The sequence below is a fragment of the Phytophthora sojae genome (genome assembly GCF_000149755.1).
Source record: "Phytophthora sojae unplaced genomic scaffold PHYSOscaffold_5, whole genome shotgun sequence".
Lineage (NCBI taxonomy): Eukaryota > Oomycota > Peronosporomycetes > Peronosporales > Peronosporaceae > Phytophthora > Phytophthora sojae.
Window position 1 is genome coordinate 5,897,997 of NW_009258119.1, and position 14,150 is coordinate 5,912,146.

At 56.2% G+C, this 14,150-nt stretch overlaps 7 protein-coding genes across 7 annotated transcripts; 1 reads left to right on the top strand and 6 right to left on the bottom strand.

The window, feature by feature from the left end:
- Window positions 1-220: 220 nt before the first annotated feature.
- On the bottom strand, window positions 221-1,882 carry PHYSODRAFT_302542 (hypothetical protein; the record flags this gene model as incomplete). The annotated part of the gene is made up of 1 exon (XM_009531671.1): window positions 221-1,882. One exon carries the CDS (start codon window positions 1,880-1,882, stop codon window positions 221-223), a length of 1,662 nt encoding a protein of 553 aa, XP_009529966.1.
- Window positions 1,883-2,146: 264 nt separating this feature from the next.
- PHYSODRAFT_545709 (hypothetical protein) lies at window positions 2,147-2,749 on the bottom strand (the record flags this gene model as incomplete). The annotated part of the gene is made up of 2 exons (XM_009531672.1): window positions 2,147-2,583; window positions 2,666-2,749. 2 exons carry the CDS (start codon window positions 2,747-2,749, stop codon window positions 2,236-2,238), a joined length of 432 nt encoding a protein of 143 aa, XP_009529967.1. The 3' UTR covers window positions 2,147-2,235.
- Window positions 2,750-3,465: 716 nt separating this feature from the next.
- Window positions 3,466-4,995, top strand: PHYSODRAFT_316269 (hypothetical protein; the record flags this gene model as incomplete). The annotated part of the gene is made up of 1 exon (XM_009531673.1): window positions 3,466-4,995. One exon carries the CDS (start codon window positions 3,466-3,468, stop codon window positions 4,993-4,995), a length of 1,530 nt encoding a protein of 509 aa, XP_009529968.1.
- A 185-nt stretch (window positions 4,996-5,180) lies between these two features.
- Window positions 5,181-7,072, bottom strand: PHYSODRAFT_508363 (hypothetical protein; the record flags this gene model as incomplete). The annotated part of the gene is made up of 6 exons (XM_009531674.1): window positions 5,181-5,314; window positions 5,384-5,857; window positions 5,921-6,372; window positions 6,452-6,691; window positions 6,775-6,875; window positions 6,974-7,072. The coding sequence occupies 6 exons, from the start codon at window positions 7,070-7,072 to the stop codon at window positions 5,181-5,183; spliced, it is 1,500 nt and encodes a 499-aa protein (XP_009529969.1).
- A 256-nt stretch (window positions 7,073-7,328) lies between these two features.
- On the bottom strand, window positions 7,329-9,863 carry PHYSODRAFT_351727 (hypothetical protein; the record flags this gene model as incomplete). The annotated part of the gene is made up of 4 exons (XM_009531675.1): window positions 9,655-9,863; window positions 9,080-9,568; window positions 8,254-9,000; window positions 7,329-8,165 (listed from the first exon to the last, which is right to left on the bottom strand). Exons 1-4 carry the CDS (start codon window positions 9,808-9,810, stop codon window positions 7,329-7,331), a joined length of 2,229 nt encoding a protein of 742 aa, XP_009529970.1. The 5' UTR covers window positions 9,811-9,863.
- Window positions 9,864-11,170: 1,307 nt separating this feature from the next.
- PHYSODRAFT_509205 (hypothetical protein) lies at window positions 11,171-12,529 on the bottom strand (the record flags this gene model as incomplete). Its single annotated transcript, XM_009531676.1, has 4 exons — window positions 11,171-11,249; window positions 11,328-11,397; window positions 11,486-12,172; window positions 12,256-12,529. 4 exons carry the CDS (start codon window positions 12,527-12,529, stop codon window positions 11,171-11,173), a joined length of 1,110 nt encoding a protein of 369 aa, XP_009529971.1.
- A 131-nt stretch (window positions 12,530-12,660) lies between these two features.
- PHYSODRAFT_506132 (hypothetical protein) lies at window positions 12,661-13,926 on the bottom strand (the record flags this gene model as incomplete). The annotated part of the gene is made up of 5 exons (XM_009531677.1): window positions 12,661-12,753; window positions 12,809-12,872; window positions 13,113-13,164; window positions 13,231-13,398; window positions 13,494-13,926. 5 exons carry the CDS (start codon window positions 13,924-13,926, stop codon window positions 12,661-12,663), a joined length of 810 nt encoding a protein of 269 aa, XP_009529972.1.
- Between the last annotated feature and the right edge of the window lie 224 nt (window positions 13,927-14,150).

Sequence of the window (14,150 nt, forward strand, 5' to 3'; positions counted from 1 at the left end):
CAAGGAAACCTTTCTGGCAACTGAGAGAAGGACGCTGTTCACCTGGGTGAGATTGAAAATTGATCGATCCTTGCCTTCTTCCTCTGGGGTATTATACGAGAACCATTTTGGTAGACAATCACTATATGTACACATGAGCAGTCAACTATGCACTTACAGCTAAAAGATCTACTAACTTCATCGTTGGTGTGCTGAAAAATACAAGCGACATATCTAGAAATCAGTAGACCGTAGATTGTGCATGCATGACAGCCAGAAGCAATAGAAGCGATGCACCAATGGCCGTAGGACTGGTCCCCGAGCCCGATTTAACTTCCGAGCCGCTTGCTTTGCTGCTGCTTGCGGCGGCGTCTTCTCCTGTGCCTTCCGAACTGCCAGAAGCTGAATTGTGGACTGTAATGCAGACGTCTGAGCCTGAACCATAGCGCGACCCAACTCCAGTCTCCGAATTGGCGATGCTGCTGCTGAGGTTTGCGTTGTCGACCACATCCCTGAAAGGGGTACCCGTCAATGTGCTGGAATGGCTGCCCGTGGTCGACGTACTGGACGATGCAGACCCCTCTTGCTCCTGAGTCGCGGCGCTATTGGTGGTAGTTGACGGCCGGGTTGCAGTCGCTTTGGTGCTTTTCGAGTTGGACGAAGTACTTGCATCAAGCGTTGACTGGCCACGCGCTGTTGCTGACGACGAGATTTCCGAAGACGTAGTGCTTGAGTTCACACTCGACACAGTTCTCACCACCGTGGCGCTGCCAGTCCGGGTTAACGCCGTAGCTGACGATGCTAAAGATCCCGCTGATGCGACTTGTGAGGCTACAGTGACACCATTACTGGAGGCGGTGATACCCTTGAGGGCAGTAGATGCCGTCACAGAGTGTGACGTCTCAATAGAGGACGTTGTTCCCGCATTCGCCGTACTAGTAACCACCAGAGGGACTGAAGACCGTGTTGTCGCTGTGGCAGTAGTTCCTGCGTTCTGTGCCGATACCTTCGATGTAGTTGAAGAAACTGCGACGGCCGGTGTTAGCACAACCGTCGACGACGCTGCAGCATCGGCACTTGGAGTTGCCGCTGCGCTAGCAGAACCATCCACCACCACGTGAAATGTTGCTGACGGCGTTGCTGCGGCTACATGAACAGCATTGGTTGTTGCTGGTGTGACAGCACTGGAGTCGTCCTGGGCAGCCGACGCTGGAGAATCACTCGACGCCGTACTGGTACTCGTACTCGGAGTAGTCGCCGAAGTAGCCGGATTGTCCGTGACGTCGTGGAATGTGGGCGCTGGTGTCTGCGTAGCTGTTGGAGCAGGAGCTGGCGTCGTGTTTGCTGGCGTGACAGCACTGGAGTCGTCCTGGGCAGCCGACGCTGGAGAATCACTCGACGCCGTACTGGTACTCGTACTCGGAGTAGTCGCCGAAGTAGCCGAATTGTCCGTGACGTCGTGGAATGTGGGCGCTGGTGTCTGCGTAGCTGTTGGAGCAGGAGCTGGCGTCGTGTTTGCTGGCGTGACAGCACTGGAGCCGTCCTGGGCAGCCGACGCTGGAGAATCACTTGACGCCGTACTGGTACTCGTACTCGGAGTAGTCGCCGAAGTAGCCGAATTGTCCGTGACGTCGTGGAATGTGGGTGCTGGGGTCTCCGTAGCTGATGGAACAGGAGTCTCGGTTGCAGCTGTGGTTGAGCTCCGGGTAGTGTCGTCTTGCGTTGACCCGCTTGGCACCGTGCTGCCCGAGGCACCAGTCAAAATGGTGTCTCCCGAGGAAGCCATGCTTCCATTCTCGACCACAGAACTTCCCCCGGAAGCGGAGCCCGACTGATAGTCCTGGCTTACGGTGAGCTGGACCACGACCGTGTTCAGAAGCAGGAGAAATCTGAAGAAATTCATCCCGAGGCGCGATTAGCTGGTTAACCTGCAAATTGATCAATGCCGACTACTTCTTCGAGAGCAAGAAGCTCACTGCAAGACTCGACGGGTACAAAGCACTCTCAACATATCTTGTGACGGGAAATGGTGTGCCGGGGTTGGTGTCCGTTGGCAGTCCCCCTTGGTACATCTTGTCCACTGGAATTGTACCCTAGGGTGACACGACTCGTAGTATGAGTTAGCAGATCAAATAGGTGATACATGGAATCAATGAAGCCATTGATTGTTCAACAATGAAGCCATTGATTAGCTGCAACTGCGGTGCGGCTCGGCTCAAACGTACAGTACAGCACGAGCCTGCATCTGAACACTTATCACGGCATGGGCGTGTTGAGAAGCCCCTGGGCGACGGATTGGGCCTTATCGTGGCCGCAGAGCAGCTCCACGAGCTTCACGCCCATGGCCATGGCAGTGCCGGGTCCCTGGCTAGTCACACACTTGCCGTTCACCACGATGTTCTCGTGCTTGTAGTCCACGCCCGTCATCTTGGGCTCGAAGCTTGGGTAGCTCGTTGCGGCTCCAGAAGGTAGCAGACCGTGCGTGTGCAGCACGACCGCCGGAGCGGCACAGATGGCACCGTACAACTTGTCGTCCTCCTTTTGCTTCTGTAGCAGCGTCACAACCTCCTTGGAGTCGCGGAGGTGCTCGGCGCCGGGCATGCCCTGCATTAGTATTCCATCCAGGCGACAAAGTACTACGTTAGTACTTCGAGAGAGTAATACTACAGTAGTTAATATGACTCACGCCGGGGATCACGACGAGGTCGAAGCTCTTGCCGGCGCAGGCCTCGATAGCCACGTCGCCCTGCACCTTGACGCCGCGCGACATGGTCACGATGTTGTCCTTCTTGCCACCGACGGTGGCCAGCGTCACCTGGACGCCGCCGCGCGTCAGCACGTCTGCCAGAGCGATGGCCTCGATCTCTTCGGAGCCGTCGGCCTATCAGAAGTAATACTTTCGTTAGTAATATTCCGCTTGCAAGCGAAGTATCATAATTTTGCGGACGCACGATGGGGATCAGAGCGGTGGGCATTGCTGACGAGAAGCGGCGAGTGCTGGGGCGAGGACGAAGCTGCTGCGCGAGGCGAGCGAGACGATGCATGCACTAATACAGCGCAAGTTTGGGAATGACGCGCGCAGTATCTTTCGCCCGATGTCTGTGTGCACAACACCATAGATACGATTTCAACCAATCACAGATGTACCTGCGACGTGTGAGAATTCTCTAGCGTCCATTGTGGACACTTCAACTGAACTCGCACAGCTTGTCGCCCTTGAACTTGCCACACTAGGATGCTAGCAAAGCTGCCGTTACCATGCCCACCATGACGACATCTTCCCATTATTCTTCATGTAGCCATTCTCCTCGCCATCGATGCGCGTTGATGTCTGCTTTCGCCGAATTGGCGACTATCGCGATAGCGTCGGATCGCGGGCTAGGGCCCATGAGTTTGACACCCTTGCTCGACGGACGTCACTTTGAGTTTCGCCGCCAAGACGCCGAGCACCTGCCACTGCATTCCACTGCAGATTATCAGGCGGTAATGACACCGCAGCGTTTGCCGCCGAAAGTTCGCACCTCGTACGCCAAGCGCTGGCTGGTGCTGACACTGCTGATCACCTCGCTCGCGTCCGTGGTCGTGGTGCTCAACTATCGAGGGATGATGGCGAGCGCCGGCTTCAGTCGATTCCAGGACAATCGCAGTGCCCAGACGCAACTGCAGGACGCCAAGGTCGTGGACGAGCTGGTCACGCTGCTGCTGGCCAAGCAGAGTCAGCAGAGAGATGTCGACAACAGGAATATGAACACGTCGGTCTCCGCTGCGACTGTTCCAACCGAAGCTGCTCCTGCCCTGCCAAAGCTTCGCAACATTTACCAGGGCGACGAGGACCATAGCGAGCTGCACATCGTGTTCAGCATGAGCTGCAGTCAGGGCCGCCGCGTGCCGCTGCAGACCATCTTGCAGTACTCGGCTGTTGCCGTGGGCCAGCGAGGCCCGATCACGCAGATCCTGTCGGGCTGCACGGACGCCGAGCGCGAGGCCGTCATGCACGAACCCACGCTCTACTACGACTTCCGCAGGCACTTCACGCCGTCCTACTCACCCCACCCGACGCCCAACGTCACGGACAACTACTCGCCGTACAACAAGCCGTTCGCACTGCGCCACTTCCTGCGGAACGCGCAGCCGCCCGTGAAGCACGGCATCATCGCGCTAATCGACGGAGACATGGTCTTCTTCAAGCCGCTCGAGGTGAACACCGGTCGGGACGTGACGAAGTACTACCACGGCACGAGAGATTTGGCCACTGTGAACGACACGGTCACGGACGGCATCGCCATCGCGCAGGACTGGTTCAACTACCTCAACTCCGGCTGGTACGCTCCGCAGGCTCGGGACAAACTCGAGGCAGTATGTGGCGGCAAACCTTGCAGGAACGTGACCCGGGAAGAGGCACGCGAGTACTACTCGAGCACGGGGCCGCCATACATCATGACGCGCCACGACATGGAGGCCATGGTCGATGACTACTGCGACTTCGTGGTGCGCGGACGGCAAGTGGACGATGCCTGGATGGTCGAGATGTTCGCGTACACACTGGCTGTAGCAAACCACGGTATCAAGCACACCCTCTTGACGCACCTGGGGGCTACACACCCAAAATTTGCCGGGGGTGAACGCGAGTACTGGAACTTCGTAGACGAAGCGCTGCCGAACCCTTGTACCGACGATTCTGCTGTGGTCATGCCCTCCGACCCGCCTGTGGGCATCCACTACTGCCAGAAGTACGGCTTCGTCGAAGGAGACCACAAGGGCCACTACTACTACAAGTATGACCTGCCGGAATCACTCGTGAACTGCGAGAGCCCCTTGCTGCAGGTGCCTCCTGCATCCGACTGGGACACTCTGGAGAACATCACAGCACCTGAAACACTCGCACAAAAGCGGCACGAGGTTTGGGTCGAGTGCTCGACGACCAAAGTCGTCAACCAAGCCATGGTCAAGTACAAGCAGCGCACCTGCCCCAGCGGGTACAACACCGAACAGGGCATTGAGATGGTTAAGCCGTAGACGCGCGTAGGATAAAGTAAAATAATATAACCACGTCGTCGGAGTAAAGTAGCCTGCATTAGGTGGTCCCATGAGCAACACGACAGCTTGTCAACAAACGATTGGGTGGTTTAAAGGAGTTCAAATGTGCAGGCCTTACGCGATCATCTTCTCGTGATGCAAGACGCCTTGCATTTTTCTCGTGTCTACAGCAGACCTTGGCGAGCGAGATCCTCGTACGTCTTCCGGTTGAGCACGTTGCCTTCGGAGTCCTCAAACTCCTCCTCGTTCGACGCATTCCAGCTCTCAGCATCGATCTGGTCCTTCAACTTTTCGTAAACTGATGAAGCATAGCCACAGCAACGTTAGTTTCAGCACAGCAGCTTGCAAGAAATGCGCAAAAACTTACGTTGAATCGCGTCTCTCATCAGCGTAATATCGTGGAAGTGTTTCGTGTTCGGGATCTTGAGGCAGCGCATACCAAACGCGTGACGCCACTCCTGGAAGTGACGGTCGAACGCACGCCGTCCCCAATAGCTGTGGTTGCCACAGATTTCGCACTTAAATTCGACGCCAAGGCCGTGCAGCTTGTACAACCAGTACGGAATCGGCTTTCCATCCCAGCCCAGGGGCAAGTTCAACGGGTTGTAGAGTTGCTCCTCCTCGTCCTCGGCCTCTTCATTCTCATTCTCCACATCCACATCAGAGAATGCGCCTTCCTCCTCCTCCTCGATTTCGGCTTGGAGCTCCTCGTGTGTGCGCGTTTGCTTGAGCTCCAGATACGAGATTGTGCCTTGGACCACCTCCGTCAACAGCTCGTACATACGACGGATCAGGACTTCGTCGAACGCAATGTTCTTCCGCTTTTCCTCCATCTCCTTCTCTGCACCTTTGCTTGCCGCAGCACCGTTTGAAGCTGCTCCGTTACTGTCAGCACCGTCCGAACTCTTGGCAGCCGCAGCAGCAGCGAACTTCTTGTGCTTCTTTCCCGACAGGTGGCCATTGTAGACACCCTCGGAGCTGAACTGCTTGTTACACAGCTCGCAAAAATGTGGGGACTTCTTATTATCGCCTCCATTTTCTGCCTCCTGGTTTGAGTCCCATCCAGCGACTTCGTGTAGCGCCCACTGCTTCTCGAACTTTGCAGAAGTCTCCTCAATCACGTCGTCCAGATCCACGAGAGGCTGCGTGCGTCGGTAGAAATCCAATAAATACTCCTTCAAGTCCTTCAGATACTGCTGGTACGGTGCCGACTGCGTCTTCTGCGCTGCTGGGATAGCCGAAAAGTCCGAGAACGAAGCCAAGTAGGCCAGATAGTCGATCGAGTTGCTTGACAGTGTTTTCCTCCCCTTGGTCCTGGCGCTCGAGCTCAGCGCTTCCTGCGTCTTGCGCGCTTGCCTAATTGTTTTAATTTTCCAGAATAAATTAGTCACTGCAACAACTAGAGTAACAATTCAGAAAGCAAGGATTTACCCACCACTTGAGCTCTGGGATATTCAAGAACCGCGTGTAGAACTCGTTGAGATCCACGTACTTGCCGAAGCGCTCTTCGCCCGAGAACTGGACGTTCGGGTGCAGCGCTTCCTCCAAGTTGGGCGCGTGCGAGACCACCGAGTTCGGATACTTGCGGTGGAACGTGCGGATGGACTTGAGCTGCTCGTAGAACGACGTGAACACCGCTCGACCGCGCATGTTCTCCGTCTCCTCTGCAAAAGTACTATAAAACAATAGCAACCCGCAGCTCAGTTTAGTAGCCGCTCCATAGCTCTAGTTCTGCGTTGACGCAAGCTTGTGACGCACCCGTCCTCGTCATCGTAGAGCTCCTTGACGTGCTTGCTGTGCCGCGTAACGGCGTCCAGCAAGTTGCTCACTTTGTGGCCGTGCAAAACTCGGCCGCGATGCTGTTGCAACGTCCAAAGTGCAGCCAGAAGGTAAGAATTAACGTAAAAAGTATGGGTCTGACACTTGCTCGTCTTCTGCTACAGCCAGAGGGACGTACGTTGCGCGGTTTCTCGCCCAAAGTGGCCACGACGGCGCGCTCCAGCGCCTCGATCTCCTCCTGCTCCGCGCGCAGCTGCTCCAGCACCGTGGACGACATTGATCGGCGGGTCTTCGACGTCGGCTTGGGACTCGGGAGTAAATTGCGCCCTCCCGCTACTTCGGAAATAGCCGGAATGTGGTGTAAACAACACGAACAAGTGACGAGGTGAGAGATGACTGCACTCCACTTCAACGCGCTATTTACTCACTGCTTTTGGCTTACGCCTGCCCTCTCTGGATGCTGAAGCAACGTAGCGATAAGAATCTTCCTATTCCTAATAAACTTCTTCGTTGTACGTACGGAGATGGCTGCATCAGTCGCTGTCGCTGTCCAGTAGGCAAATGATGTCCATGTCGCTCGGCATCGCTACGGGTTTTGGGGGCGGCCGCGCTTGACGTCGTTGTCGCTGGTCGAACGGGTTGCTCACGTTGTGATTCCGGGACAGAGAGGCCATCGAGCTGGCCAACGTCGACTCGGCTTGGTTCAGCACCTCTTGCGGAGGGGAGACGGCCGGCGCTGATGTCACTGCAACAGTGGGCGCCGGGGGAGGCATACTGTTAACGATAGTGCTCGCAGATATCGAATACATCCATGAAGGCAAATTACCTGTGTTGCTGGCCGCCGCGTTGCTGGAAGGGAACAGATTCTCGTCCAACGGGAACGGGAAATACTCACCGCAGTTGCCGTCGCTCGTTGGGTTGGCGGCACTCGAAGTTGCTGGTGCGTCCCATGCGTCGCTGCCCACAGTCAATATATCAATGTCATCATCCAGCAGAATCGGACTTGATGCAGATGCAGCGGCAGTAGTGGTAGTAGTGGCGCTCGATGTGTTTGCAGTCTCTTCATCTTCATCATCACTTGATAGTAAATCGATCTCCACAGGTGCTGCCGCACTCGATCCTGGTGGCCCCTGTGCATCATCGGCCGACGTTGCAGGCGCAGATGCCCCATTTGTTGAAGCTGCACTAACTTCTGCCTCCTCAGCTTTCACCTTTTTCGCTGGAGGCTCAGGCACCAGCTCCTCGTCTAGCCTCCGTTTCCATGATCCATCAGGGAAGATCTCCACTTCCTCCAGCTCGTCTTCACCTTCAACCTCTGCCAGAAGCTTTTTTAAATAAGGATCAATACGCAGATCGGACGCCTTGATAAACTACACAAGTCAAACATAAGCACAAAGCACACAAAATATTAGCTGCCGTACGAAGTCACAGCTAGCAAATAAGGAAGAGCTTGCTTACTTGATGGCACACTGTACACCGCCACGCCTTTGATCGCGCTTTTTTGCTGAACAGCATGAACGTTTTCAGGTCAAAGCACTGCAAGTGCTTGCAGTGCAAGCCTCGAGCTGGCAGGCTAATCACACTCAGACCCAAGGGACAGCGGACAGAAAGTATCGTAACAGTCGCCACGACGTCGTCTTCATCCTCGCTGCCAAACGATTTGATAACTTCTTGCTTGGCGCCCTCGTACGTCAGGTTCTTCGAGGCCTCTTTCACCTCCGTCACAAGGTCATTGATGTCGCGCACCTCCACGATCTGAACCATGAACCCAAACACGGACGGATTCTCCGTGGTTCGTATGTCAACCACGTTCCGGCCTACTCGTGAATACTGGAAGATATTAGCGGGAAGTTCGCGTAGCACCTTGGACGGGTTAGCATGTCCTGGTGGAGCACGCTGCGTAATAGGCACGCCAAAGCCATTCACGCTTAGCTGCGTCGACGCCGGCCAGCAGTGTCCTGCTGCAAGGTCCTCCTTCACCGCAAAGCACCGCAGCTGCAACTCCAAATTACCGGGTGTCATCGAGCCAGGCTTCGGGTCTCTGTTCGCGTACAGGTCGTTGTCGGTGATGTAGTACTCCAGCCGGAAGGAGCTCGAGGTCTTGGCGAAGCGCACGAAGTTCGGGTCCAGCACGGTCTTCTGCACGCGGTAGAACGGGTCGTACGTCTTGGACCGGCACATTTCACAGTACCACTCGCCGCTCAGCTGTATCACAGCAGACAACGAGACATGGATCACCAGTCGTCAGAGTGACAACAATCTCCGGCCAAAAAAATGAACGCACCGTGATCAGCTGGTGGCACTTGGCGTGGACGGCCAAGCCGCAGTCCACGCACTTGACCACTTTGCCCGAGACGCCCTGCATCACGCAGAAGCACCTGGCTCCGTCCAGCGCCGCGGCCTTGGTCGGGTTGTACAGGTCCACGCCACTGGTCAGCGGGATGACACCATTACCGGCGCCCGCAACGTTCACAGCCCCGTACTGCGGCACGCCCATCGCTGTCCGAGGCGCGCCGTTGCGGCCATACATGGGCACGGGGATGGAGCGCGTGGGCGGCGGTGTGGGCGGCATCGACGGATAGCGCGGCGCCATGTGCTGCGGCGCCACATTCGCGCCGTGGTAGCCATTGTGGGGCGCGGGCGGCGCCGGCGTCGGCGGGGGCGCGTAGGAGAGACGCCCTCTGTACTGCTGGTCGACGCTGCGGAGGCCGGCGGAGAGCCTCTCGGCGTAGAAGGCGGCGGACGTCGTGCCTCGGGCCTTCTCAGCGAACGACTAAAGAGTAGGCAGACAGACGGACAAACAGGCAACAGTGAGGAAAGAGCGAGGAATTAGCAGGCAAAGTGACGCCGGGAACGGACCTCCAGCTCCGCCGCGACGCGCTCCACGAGCTCCGACTTGCGGCCGGAGCGCGCCAGGTTCAGGTCCATCAGGATGTTGCGCAGCTCCGGCATGCGCAGCTGGTTCAGGCGCGCGCGGATGTCGCGCAGCTGCTGGCGGGTGGCCGCGTCGCTCATGCTCGTCGAGGGCCGTCGGAGATCCCCGATCCGGGCGAGCGAGCGGCGTGCGCCTAAAGCTTCTTCTGGCGCGCAATTCACTCGTGTTCTCTATGCCTTGGCGCCATGCCTCGCTTGGTGGGCGAAGAACCACAATCTGGCATCTGGCGACGGTGGACACCGTGTTCAGGGGTGGAGACTACACTGCGGAATGTATGGCAGATAGTGAATAAGAGTGAAAAGATGTATTTTGATACCCTGTTCTGGAATGGGAAGGGTCGAAAATGAATGGTTTCAATTCACGGTGAGCAGTTCCACCACCAACTGGTAATGAATGATACCGTGTTTTGCAAATAGGTTGTATTGCTGCATGTTTTGAAAATGAAGGAAAGAGACGTTGATCTTCAAACGAGAGGAATGCAATGATGTGAAGTGTACGAATGTGTATTATCTGAGCATGCTTCTAGGATGATGCAGCTACAGCCTAAGGTATCGGGCGCAAGTTAAAAGCCGCGCATGGTCGATCGTTGGCGAATCGGAGTAAACCAGCGGTGAGCTTTGATCTCCTGCAGCGACAGACGCTTCTCCGGTTCTTTTTGCAGAATCTGGTAGGTTGGCATAAGAAGTGGTGTTAGAAGTCGTCCTACCACGTGAAACTGCTTATGTTGATGACGACGTACCCGAGTGATCAAATCCTTCGCAGATAGGGACACCATGGGTGGCACGTGCAGCTGGCCCTCAGTAATGAGCTCGATGGTCTCATTTTGTCCCTGCAGAAAGCAGCAAAGAAAACGTTAGTCCAGAAGCAGTAATTTCCAGACAGGTCGGCGAAACCCAGCGCTGCGTACCGGTGCTTCGAACGGGGGTTTGCCCACTAGGAGCTCGTACATGATGATTCCAATGGCCCAAATATCAACAGACTCGTCGTATTTTTCACCCTGCACATGCATCCATCAATGATTAGATTTCAGATAGTAGTGGGGTATCGCAAGTGCGAACTCGCCCGAATCATCTCTGGTGACAGGTAGTCCAAGGTTCCGCAAAGGGTGTCGCGTCGAGTGCTACAACACGCATTCATAATCATTAGCATACCAAATCGAACCCATTTGAGCTAGGGAAAGCGCTCCACAACGTACGCTGCCGTCACATTCGCAGAGGACCACCCGAAATCGGCAAGCTGAATTGTACCCTGAGCAAATGCAAGCACGCCCACACGGTCAGAAAATTACAATAGAACCTATCTGTCAGACGTACTGTAGGTACCTCGTCAGACAGGAGTAAGTTCTCGGGTTTGATGTCACGATGAATTACGTGCTGGTTGTGGCAGGCCTCCAGTGCGCTGCATACACATCGACGTTAAATAAATATTAGTTCCGCAATCCTAGAAAAATTGTAAAGTGGCGGGTATGTCCTGCCTGACAAGCTGTGCGGTGTACAACATTGCTTGGCGCTCCGGAAAGCTGAACAGTAAGACACGAACATAGAATTTGTAATCCATTTCACAACGAAACGTTGAACATACAGGGAAAGCATCATACCGGCGTCCAGGCATGGAGCGCATCTTCTTGTACAGATCTCCTCCTCCAGCGTACTTCAGCACCAGATACACTATCACAAGCACCGCCAGCGACACCAGAAAATGTTAGCACGATGACAAAAGCATCGGCTGCGCACAAAAGCAAAGAGTCTGCAGTACCTCGAGTGGAGTCCTGAAACGTAGCGTAGAGGGGTAGGACGTTTTCGTGTCGAATGCGCGAGTGAATCTCGACTTCCTTACGCAGCTGGTGAGCCACGCCTGCCGCTTTCAGCTGTTCCTTCACTAGCACCTTGAGCGCCACAACCTTGCGCGAGTTCTTCTCTCGGGCCAGGTAGACCTGCCCGAATTTGCCAGCCCCCAGTTCGCGTCCAATCTCAAAATCGTCAAGACTCCACGCTTTCGGCGGCTGCTGTTGCTGCTCCTGCTCCCGTTCCTGCTGAGTCTGTTGATCCTCGTAGTCCATCATTTCAGCAGGAGCTGGCGGAGGAGCGGTTTGCTGTTGCACCTGCTGTTGAGGCGGCGGAGTCGGCGTGCGTTGCTGCGTTCGAGTCGCTCCGTAACCTGCTCGCGGCCTCGAAGCCGACTGGAACCTGCTAGTTGCACCAGTACTAGAATACGTCGGTCTCGCTGCAGCTGTCCGAGCTGTCGAACCGGTAGTAGCCGACTGGAACCTGCTCGCGCCCGTGGGTTTCGTAGGTGCAGACGGAACTCTCGTCCCCTGGAACCTTCCAGTGGTGCTGCTGGCCGTCGGACGAGCGTAAGACGGCGTAGACCCCGACGAAGTAGGCGACGCACGTGGTGCAGATCGATGCGCCAGAGAAGACGCCGTCGGTGCCATTAATCGACCTGCGCCACAACCACGTTAGTGTCCGTTATGTTCCTTCCTCCGTCGCAACTAAACTGCGGTCTCCACTGTAATTGCAACGTACTCGTAGCCGTCGATCGGTAGCTTGTAGTGGGTCGGTCTCGCAGCGCCTGACGGTTCGCGGCAGCGGCGGCCGCAGCAGGTGACGGCCTCTGGAACCGCCCGGACGCGGAGGAGGCAGGCGACGCGTCCTTCATGTCGACGTCAGCAGAGCCCGGCGAGGCCTCAGGCCGGCCGAAGTTGGGGCGGCGGTTCTCGTCCGACCGCAGGCGGAAGGAGTTGGCGCCCGTGGGGCGCGCGCCGAAGCGCGAGGCTGAGGTCGAGGCTCCGCTGTACATCCGCGTCGTCCGAGTGTCAATTCGCGACCTGCCGTGGAATAGCCGGACAATTGCATCGGAAAGTGTACAGTAAACTGTACTATTGTAGTTTATGACTTGTAAATGTAGAAGATGACACTAAATTTGAGCGATCATTTCGAGACGGGCGCCAGCTTCTGGAACGCGAGCTGCAGGTTGACTATGCAGCCGGAGACCACTGGACTCTCGTAGAACAAGCGGCAGAACTGTAAAACCTGTCAGCTACTAGACTTGGCTTGATACCGCTGAACGGAGACCAACCTCTTTGAAGTTTGAGCTCTTCACGGCAATCTGCTCGACCTCGCCCATGGGCGGGATGTTGAAGCTGCAGTGCAACGGCAGAGGCGTATAAGTTGGTACTGCGGTGAGTGAATTTTACGACGTGCATGGATGTACGTGTTCTGTTGTGCTACGACTCGGAGTCTGGCGATGATGCGGTCGGCAACTAGGGCGCTGGCGATACTGCAGACGCACAGATTAGCTGATTACTTGTACCCTTCCAATCTTACAGACGCAACGCACCTCTCCGACCGAGTGCTGGAGCTACGCGGCGAGTTGGTTCGACTATCCTTTGAAGACGACATGTCGTTGTATATATCGTACGTTTTGTTTAAGAACTCTGTCATCATTACGCCAAAAGGTAAGAACACATCCCCCTCGCTCCGTTAATGCGGCAGACTTACCATTGTAAAAGAAGCACGCGCTGAACGCCGCCAGCAGTGTCCGCAATGACGCGCGGCGCTGTCCGTCTTCGCCTTCAGGTAAGTGGCAAGTCGCTTGTTTTACCAATTGCGGAGGCAGGTCCCTGCACTGACACCAAAGCATTTCGGTGAAGTCGCCAACCGACAGCACTGACCTCGACCAAATCCAGAGATGAACCACCGGAATGAGCCCACGACTAGTACAATAACAGTAGCACCAGCAGCAACAACAAGAGCGCACGTACGCGTGTTTTGATCTGTCCTGGCGTAGCTGCGCTGCAGCTGTGAGAGGAACGCGGCGCGGTTCTGCAGACAGCCGTTGATGTACTCGAACGCCCGGCCCTTGACGTTGGTGCCCTTGACGACGGCGCTGAAGTAGCTGGCGATGAACTGCGCCGGCTGATCCGGCCGCTTGTCCTGCAGCTGGCGCACCAGGTCGTCCACGTAGAACTGCACGCCCGACTGTTGCAGGTAAAACTCGCTGGACGATCTGAGCAGCGACGTGAGGCCGCGCGACGGCAGCCGCGTCAGAGTTCGCAGCTTGGAGGCGGGCAATGAGGACGACGCGGCGGCAGCAGCAGCAGCGCTACCGTCCCCAGCTTTGCCGATTTCACTACTGATTGACGCTGGGATGCGGTAGGCGCTGGCAATGAGCCGCTCGGCCTGCACGCGGCCCATGCGGCGCTCGCCCCCAGTGTCGCCGCTGCTGCTCATGGCTTAAGATCGTGCGATCGAGTACCGTACTGGTACGCTGTACCGTTTGGACTGTCTATAAAAAGGCCCGCGCAGCATCAATGCAGCTGCGCATCACTATTCAGAGGTAGGCAGAGGCGTCACCAGCAGTTGACACCCTCCTGCGGAGAAGGCCAAGGCGGGGGCTTGACGCGGCGCACTGCAAGACT